Genomic DNA, 9,194 nt, shown 5'->3' with positions numbered 1-9,194 from the left:
TCTGACGAGTTCACAGTTACGTTTTACAAACAGTTTTCTACAATCTTGGTTTTCAGTTTACTGCTGCAAGCATCCCCTGAAGAAAAAAGTTTATTCAAGCACATCAACAGTACTAGTTCGTTTCACTTTGGTGGGACCCCACTGTTCAAAATAAAATAAAATTGACGGGACCCCAGCGCAAATTCCTTGCCGGAAATCAAGTACCACTCGAGTTTCTTGGAATCACTCTGTTTTTATTCTGTGGGGGAAATGAATTCATTTCTGTGTGTACATCAGATTCATATGATCATCCTATGTATGTATGGACATGTACAAAGTGGATGTATATGAAAAATTATTTGTTTTTTACACGAGGGTGTTACCATTTACCACTAGCTAGCAAGAAAAGATGATCGGTTCTCGGCTGTGGTCTCCACCTTCCTCCTCCTCACCGTCACCTTGAGCCCACCGTGCATATGGGAAGTGAGCAGCGGCAGGAACGCCGGCGTGCGGCCCTCGTCGACGGGGCGGAGGTCGAACCGGCGGAGTATGGCGCCGGCGACGAACTTCATCTGCACGAAGGCCATCTCCCTGCCCAGGCACGTCCGCGGGCCGCCCTGGAACACCGGGTACTTGAAGGGAGACACGCCGCCAGACGCCGCGTTGCCGTCCGCTGGCAGTGTGAGCCACCTCTCAAGGCTGAACTCGCCGGCGTCGCAGCCCCAGATGGCCTCCATCCTCCCCATCCCGTACTGAAAGTAGGTGACCCGGTCACCGGGCCCAACACGGGTGCCGTCCGGCAGCACGTCTGCCACCGCCGCGTGCTTCGAGTCCCACGCCACCGGCGGGTACAGCCTCATGGTCTCGCTCAGCGCCGCGTGGAGCACCCGCATCCTGCGGAAGTCGTCGAGGTCGAAGCCTTCGCCGGCGTAGGTGCCGTTGCTGCTGTCTCGTCTCATGCTCGTGATCTCCTCCAGGACGTCTCGCTCCACGTCGCGGTGGCGCATGAGCAGCCAGAAGAACCAGGTCAGCGCCGACGACGTCGTGTCGCGGCCGGCCATGATGAAGCTGATCACCATGTCACGGATATCCTCGTCGGCGTAGCCGCAATCGATCATCCGCGACAGCAGGTCGTTCCTCACGTCGCCGGCGTTGACCAGGAAGCGCTCCTTTTTGCGGCTCCGGATGAGATCCATTACGGCTTCGTGTATAACCTTCACCTCCTCCCGCAGCCGCCGCTCCGAGCCGATGTTCAGCGCGCGCTTGATCTTCCAGACGGCGGCCAGCGGCGCAGCCCCGCGCCTGGCGATGATCCCGGCAGCGGCGTCGAACGCGGTGGCCAGCCTCGGCGCGGGCAATGCCGGGTCGAGGCATCCCGGGTCAACGCCCAGCGAGACACGGCAGATGACGTCGAATGCGAACCGGCGGAGGACATCCTGCATGTCGACGGCGCCGCCGCCCGGCTCAGCGGCCGCGTCCATCGCGGGCACGAGGCGGTCGAGCGCCTCGGCCTCGAGCACGGCAATCTCCAGCTCACGGAGCGTGCGCGCCGAGAACTCGTGGCTGACCAGCTTCCGCTGGGCAAACCACTTGTCGCCGTCGACGTTGAAGATGCCATTGCCGAGCAGGTCGCCGAGCACGTCGGTGAAGGGCTTCCCCTTGGGGTAGTTGCCGAAGTTGCCCAGGAGGATGTACTCGACGTTGGCCGGGTTCGCGGTCACCACGGTGCGGCGCGCGCCCAGCCGGTCAACGACGATGGTCTGGGTGGGCGAGGCCGCCAGCATCTCGGTGTACCAGTCAAGGAGCCGCCGCCGGTTCTCGTAGAAGGCGAGCAGGCAGCCGATGAGCGGGTAGCTTCTTGGGCCATGGCCAGCGCTGGTGGTAGAACTGGATCGAAGCGAGTAGAGCAGGACCAGGAGGCAACACGCCACAAACTGAAAGCACAGCATGTAAGGTACCATCCTGTACCTCGATCTAGTGATTATAGTCAGAACAAGGAGGTAGGGTTGGAGAGAGAAAGGATGGACGAGGCACCACACAGTATTTGTCGACATATATATACCAAGTACCTGCTCGCGCTTTGCTGCTCTTTCTTTTTTTCTCCCGGAAAGCGAAGGCCATATATTTATTTATCAAGACTAGAACAACGCCCCTGAATTGCAACGTTATATAAATCTTTTAGTATGTGGGCTGGTGATTTACCTGTATATAATAATGCGATTGTGTAAATAAATGAATATCAAATTCTGCTTATGAATTATTTTATATTTTGATCCGAAGTTTTAAGTAAATTAAAATAAAACTAGTTCAGAAGGTATGTAATTAGTTGATTTATTAACATGCAAGGTATGTTGGACGAAGGGTTGGGGGAAGGAAAGTGAAATAGGAACTTCATATGTTCTTTTCAAGTAGTAGAGACAATGTAACTTCCAAACATTTGGAACTTGGGAACAGATCCAAAATTGGTAACTGCCTAATAACTCCCGCGATTTTCTCCCGCCTATTCGGTAACTGCATATTTTTTCCGCTCCAAACGCTCCCTTTGTTTGTTTGTTTTTCGTGCTGATCACTACTCGCGATAAAGGAGAGTAAAAATTGTTGCGCCCAGCCGGGATCGATCCCGGGTCTACTTGGATTTGTATGATGCAAACGACCAACTCACCTAACAGCATTTTCACATTTGTATGATCCCGAGCTATGTAACTTACATACGCTCGAAACTTGGGAACAAATTCGAACGACGTTTTTTCCGCACGATCAACATTGGGCGAACGGAAAACACCCGCGATTTACTCTCTGTTCGTTAGCATCGAGTGAAGGCTGGTTGTAATAGCGAGTATCATATACTAGTCATATACTAGTATCACGGGAGAAGGCCTTTGGTTTTGTATCTTCACGGTCCGTGAGTCCGGCCCATGTCATATAGGCCGGCTCTCCGACGACTTCATAATTCAGGACTCCCTCAATGCCCTGAGCCGCAGGCAGGCAAGTTTGGGTACCCTGGTTCCCAGAATGCGGACGGTAGCCCCCGGGCCCAAGGCACGCTCGGACTTGGCTTCGAGACGAAGCCAAAAGGCAAAGGAGAGCACCACAGGCCCCAATTGCCTGCGGACCGAGCCGACGCGTGGCGCTTGATGGGACGTGGGCGTCTCCACTTTCCCACGCCGTCTCGGCAACCGCCCGACGTGACAACTGCCTGGCGCATGCAGAAAGGCCATCAATGCTCGGAACGTGAGAGGCCGGCAGTTAGCCTTCCTCCGGCTATAAATGGGAGAGGGGGCAGAGCCCCCAGCTCATCTTCATCCTCTTGCCTCTTGCTTCTCCTTCTTCGTTCTGCCATCTTGACAGAGCATCCATGGCGCTAGTGAGGAGGTATTCTGCTGCGGAGAAGGAAAAGGCTCCTAAGGAAGGGCCAAGCTCGCCGCCGCCCAAGTGAGGTCGTGGCCGGCCCCGTAAGTACGCGCAACACCAGCAGTGTCTCCCCGAGGGCGTGGGCGCACTCCCTCGAAGACTGGCACCGCCTCCTGTAGTCGCGGGGGTGCCCATTCCCGCGGAGGAAGCTACTGTGGCCAGAGTGGCCGCTACGATGGGGGAAGGCATGTGGCAGTCGTTTGGCCGCCGCATCCGCGATCCCATCCTGCTGACGCGTCCTCGGAGTTCGTAGTGTGGGCAGAGAGGCCCGCATGCATCTGGTTCTAGCTCCCGCACTTCTTTGCGGGCGCCCTGTCGGCTCGGGGACCCGGTGGCCTCTGGTTGCAGGCCGATAGTTGCTGCAGGAGGGCCTCGTGGGTGGAGGTCGAGGTCACCCTCGCCGGCAACTTGTGCCTGAACCGTGAGTGGCAGCCGTTCTCCCGCGCACGCGGCCTGCAGGGGAGGTGTACCCTCCACTTCAAGTATGACAGCGCTGCGACCCTGATATCCATTGCGTCCTGATATCCATTTTGCCGCTGCTTGTGATTGGAATGAGTTTAGCTTAGTGTGCTTGCGGTAGACTCCGGTGCCGTGAGGGCGAGCTTCTCTGGAGCTTGGACATCCCGCACGCCCCTTGTTCCGGAGAAGTCCTTCAGAGGTTTTGGGAGTCCTCTGTCCTCGGAAGGCACCCTGTGGCCGCGATGTTGGGGGACTCTGGAGATTGCATACCTCACGCGAGCCCCGAACATGGGCCGGTCGCCGCTGGCGTGCCATGTCGCGATGCCCAGAGCCTGTTGGCTTGTTTAAGAGCGTTGCGCGAGGATTAAGATGCCAAGGGCTAGGACACCAAGGCTTTGGCGAGGTGTGTTCACGGGCGGGCCCAAGCGCAGCCCCCACACGCGCGATGCCCCCACACGCGCGACGCGTGAGGAAGAGCAACAGGCAACTGTCACTCTTCCTAATGCAAGACCTGAAAGAGCGAACTCCGCGAGAAGAAAAATTTCCCAACCCTTTCAAATAAAGACTCCAGAACTTCAAATTTCATTTCAAGAAGTTGCAAATCAGCTACAGAAAGCATGCGAAAGAACAGCTGCGTCTGACACATACACTAGTATTCTGGTCTTCCCACCAGCGCGGAGCATGGGGCCTCCACTAGGACGTGGGTGGGAGCCCGGTGAGGCCCAGGGAAGGAAATCTGGAGACTCCGAGGCGTGTACAGCCCCACTCATTATTACGTGAGAGTGTCACGAGCAGAGACTTGAGAGGCGCATGGCCTTGATCATGGATAGAACTTCCGGAGGTGTTGGATGTTCCAGGCATTCTGGATGGGGACCCCGTCCTGTGTCTCGAGGCGCGCGGCGCCAGGCCTGGAGACACGGGCGATCCTGAATGGGCCCTCCCACATGGGCAAGAGCTTGTGAAAGCCCCTCCCTAGAGAGCACCCGTCTCGGGACGAGGTCACCCACCTCGAGGGTCCTGGAGCGAACGCTACGACAGTGATACTGCCACAACGCCTGCTGGTACGTGGCGGCACGGAGCGAGGCTTGGTGGCGGCCCTCTTCCCCCAACACGAGGTCCATCCCCGTGAGGTGTCCTGGCATGCCTCGTCGAACGCCAAGACCTGCAGGGAGCGATGTTTGACCTCATGAGGGAGGACCGCCTCAGCCCTGTAGACGAGGAAGAATGGAGTCTCGCCTGTGGGCTTCGTCATGGTGGTGCAGATGGACCACAGAACGGACTGGAGCTCATCGAGCCAGCCCCTGCTGTAGGCCTCGAGTTTCTTCTTGAAGCTCCTCGCCTTAAGGCCCCTCAGGACCTCCGCGTTGGCACGCTCAGCTTGGCCGTTGCTCCATGGTGTGCCACTGAAGCGTAGCATATATGTGTTCCAAGATTAGCACAATATCTTTTGAAAAGGCTTCTCGTGAACTGAGAGCCATTGTAAGTGATGATACAGTTGGGGACCCCAAAGCGGCTCACGAGGCCCTTGATGAACATGACGACTAAGCCAGCTAGGATGGTGCGCACAGGCTCCACATCCGCCCACTTGGTGAACTTGTCAATGGCGATGTAGAGGTAGCGGTACACTACTAGGGAAAACCCTAGCAGCAACGTGGGTATTTTGCCTATCAGTAGCGCGGGACGATGCGCTACTGATAAGGCGCTACAGCTAACGTGTAGCAGTAGCGCATGTCATCCCACGCTACTGCTATACATGGCTAGAAGTAGCGCGCATTAGCGCAGAGCGCTGTTGCTAATATCTACAACACTTTTTAGCAGGAAGCGCTACTGGTAAGGGAGCGCTACTGCTAACTTTGTTCCCCTCGCTACTGCTAGTTTTATTAGTTTCTTTTTTTTCTGCATATTTGTTTTGTATTTGAATAGGCTTTATACAATAATATTTAGCATATCATACACATACAAATGTAATCATAGCATATACATACAAATAGTCTCATCAAATCATGTCATCATCATAATCATCATCCAACACAAAGTGGTCTCTCGTCATCATCTCAAAAATAGCGATACAAGTCTCGATTACTTGCAACTACATCATCATCCATCTAAAAAATGATATACGTGAGAAGAGCTATCACTATAAGTGAGAGCGGAACTATGCAGTACATGAGTTCGTATCCCTCTCTCGTATTAGCGTGAACCTAAACTAACCACTAGCTGTCTCTCGGAAACCGGAAACCGGTACACCTGGGCCTGACACTCGGGCCACTTGTCATATACTCCTGGCGTAGCACTTCATCGATGATCTATGCACCTGCATCATCACATGAGTCGATGATATGTAACATATATAGTTGAGCAACAGAAAGAGACATACTTGGCAAAAATAGAAGCAACATATCATAAGCATAAATAACAAAGTTCATCGTACCCAAAATGCCCTAACTAGAGTGATCTTCGCTAGTCGAGGAGGACGGTTTAATTACATCACAAATAAAGTTTCGTCGTGCATAACTCAAAGTTTTGTCATACAGAAAGTATGGACTAAACGGACACATTGTCATATATCGACAATAACTCCAACATGTCGTGCCATCCATCCAAGGCAGGGAGATAGTCCCCGAGATTAGTGAAAGGCTTCAGGTCGAGACGCTGAGAGGCTACGCATGTTCGGACGTCTTCCCGCGACATTTGTCCTTCTTCGTAGAACATCCCTGTTTTTTTATGACCTCCTTCATGATGATTTGGGCAAGTTCGCGCTGGATGTGATAGAACTCAGCTCGAAGTCGATGATCCTCGATATCTCCTAAGTCCTTTGCCCATTGCAGAATATGGGCATCGCTGGATCTAGGTGACATGCGAAGGTTCTGGTGATCCCGTCTGTACTCCATCATGTGGTGTAGGACATAGAATCCATCATTAAGAGAATCACTCGGTTGCTGGATGCAGCAGAAGTCGATCTTATGGCCGAAGGCGGGCCTGCCGTCCCTTGTCTTCTTGTCCTTGACCTCTCCACCCCGTGTGCCATAGTAAAACATAGCACTATCGAGAACAGAGTTGATGTGGGTGTAATCCTTTTTGGTAATGTTCTTCGATGAGTCCAAGTAAAGAGCATGGGAGTATCGGGGGTAGAGGATGATGAGGACGGCGCGCCCACCGCTACGCAAAATAAGTACACCTCAAATTAATTAGCCTCCACCATACAAGTGAATGATTGAAATCGAAGGAAGGATATCCGCGGGGATGATTTATAGGGGATGATAAGGCATGAGAATGCCTCCTTGTCCTTATTGGCGAGCATGAAATTCACAAGGTAGTCCCCCGTGTATTCACAGTGCTTTGCACAGACTGCCAAGAAGCCCTCGTGCATGAAGTACGGGTCAGTGACACATATAAAAGGTATCTGCTCAACCCCGATGAGGTAGTTCATGTGCAAGGCATAAACGCGGACAAACCTAAAATCTAGCTTCTTCAAGTGAAATATGTCGAAGATGTAATCGAATCGAAGGAAGAACTTCTCCGCGGGGAATGTGTCGACGTACGACAATTGCCGCGGCACGTTAACCATTGTAAGGGCATATTTATCCCCAAGATGTTTTGGTGATTTATGACAATGCTTTTGCGGACTAATCGTGTGCGTTAAGTTCTTTCAGAGATTCATCCTTTGGCACGAGAAGATTTTCTCCCCTCGGTGTTTTATTCAAGACGGTGTAGCTCCTTCGTCTCTCTGTTGGTGGACTAGTTTCGTAGGAGTCACCGTACTATCAAGATGGGATCCGCTTTGGTAAGGCAAGGGTGGAATCAACACGTACACATCCTTATCACACCCGTCGTTTCTTTCCGTTTCATTGGAGCTATCTTTCCTATCTGTGCCTGCCCTGTCCTGTCCCAGCGGTAGTACCACGGTCCTCAGCGGTAGTACCGCCGAAGCACGTCAAGCGGTAGTACCGCTCCCCAAGCGGTAGTACCGCTCCCCGAGCGGTAGTACCTCTTGTGGCCTTCGGCCGTAGTACCGCAGTGGTTCCGGGCTACTACCGCCTCGAATCGAGACCGCTGTTTTTCGTGTTGGGTTTTACGGTACTAGTAGTGGCAGTAGTGGCGGTAGTACCGCTCCGAGCGGTAGTACCACCATTGCTCCCGCGGTAGTACCGCTCTGGGGCCAGGACCCTGCATCCCTCGTCAGTGCGGCAGTACCGCTGGGAGGGAGCGGTAGTACCGCTTATCAGCGGTAGTACCGCCCTGCCCAAGCGGTAGTACCGCTCTGTGCGTGGCTGTTTGGGGGGGGGGGTAACGGTTGGATTGTTTCCCCCACTATATAAAGGTGTCTTCTTCCCCAAAGTTGACTTACCTCTTCCCCCAAAAGCTCCATTGTTGCTCCAAGCTCCATTTTCGTCCGATCTCTCTCCCTAGACAATCAAACTTGTTGACTTGCTCGGGATTGGTTGAGAAGGACCCGATCTACACTTCCACCAAGAGAAATTTGATTCCCCCCCACTAATCCCTAGCAGATCTTGTTACTCTTGGGTGTTTGAGCACCCTAGATGGTTGAGGTCACCTCGAAGCCGTACTCCATTGTGGTGAAGCTTCGTGGTGTTGTTGGGAGCCTCCAAGTGTTGTGGAGATAGCCCCAACCTTGTTTGTAAAGGTTCGGTCGCCGCCTTCAAGGGCACCAATAGTGGAATCACGGCATCTCGCATTGTGTGAGGGCGTGAGGAGATTACGGTGGCCCTAGTGGCTTCTTGGGGAGCATTGTGCCTCCACACCGCTCTAACGGAGACGTACTTCCCCTTAAAATGAAGGAACTTCGGTAACAAATCCTCGTCTCCACCGGCTCCACTCTTGGTTATTTCATGCCTTTACTTTTGCAAGCTTACTTTTGTTACATCTATTGCTTGCTTGTGTGCTAGTTGTCATTGCATCATATAGGTTGTCCACATAGTTGCATATCTAGACAACCTATTTTTTTTGCAAGGTTTAAATTGTTAAAGAAAAGCTTAAAAATTGTTAGTTACCTATTCACCCCCCTCTAGTGAACTGTATCGATCCTTTCAATTGGTATCAGAGCCTTGTCTCTTTATTAAGGACTTTGTCGTCCGAAGAGTATGGTTGACACCAACGACGGTGCGGAGGAGCACTCCGGTGTGAATCCTATCTCTTCTACGGCCGATGGGGAAACCTCGATCTCACGTGAGGAATTCAATGTGGCTTTAGACACATTTAAAACCTCCATGACGACCGAGGTTAAAAGCATGTTTACTGAATTCCTAGAAGGACTTAAACTATCCACCTCGCCGACGAAAGTGGGTGATCCCACTAACAAGGTGAAGGATGCCAACTCCGACAAG

At 52.9% G+C, this 9,194-nt stretch overlaps 1 protein-coding gene across 1 annotated transcript; it reads right to left on the bottom strand.

Annotated features, from left to right (window-relative positions):
• Positions 1–212: 212 nt before the first annotated feature.
• On the bottom strand, positions 213–2,012 carry LOC123142111 (cytochrome P450 94B3). Its single transcript, XM_044561129.1, has one exon. It carries the CDS (start codon positions 1,938–1,940, stop codon positions 372–374), a length of 1,569 nt encoding a protein of 522 aa, XP_044417064.1. The 5' UTR covers positions 1,941–2,012; the 3' UTR covers positions 213–371.
• Positions 2,013–9,194: the final 7,182 nt, after the last annotated feature.

Source organism: Triticum aestivum, chromosome 1B, assembly GCF_018294505.1.
Source record: "Triticum aestivum cultivar Chinese Spring chromosome 1B, IWGSC CS RefSeq v2.1, whole genome shotgun sequence".
NCBI classification, from domain to species: Eukaryota; Viridiplantae; Streptophyta; class Magnoliopsida; order Poales; family Poaceae; genus Triticum; species Triticum aestivum.
The sequence above is the reverse complement of the archived record's forward strand: the minus strand, read 5'-3'. Positions and strand labels throughout refer to the sequence as shown.

What these genes read in the sequence shown, in the direction of transcription:
- LOC123142111 (XM_044561129.1), bottom strand. Translation starts at nt 1,940, where the DNA reads ATGGTACCTTACATGCTGTGCTTTCAGTTTGTGGCGTGTTGCCTCCTG.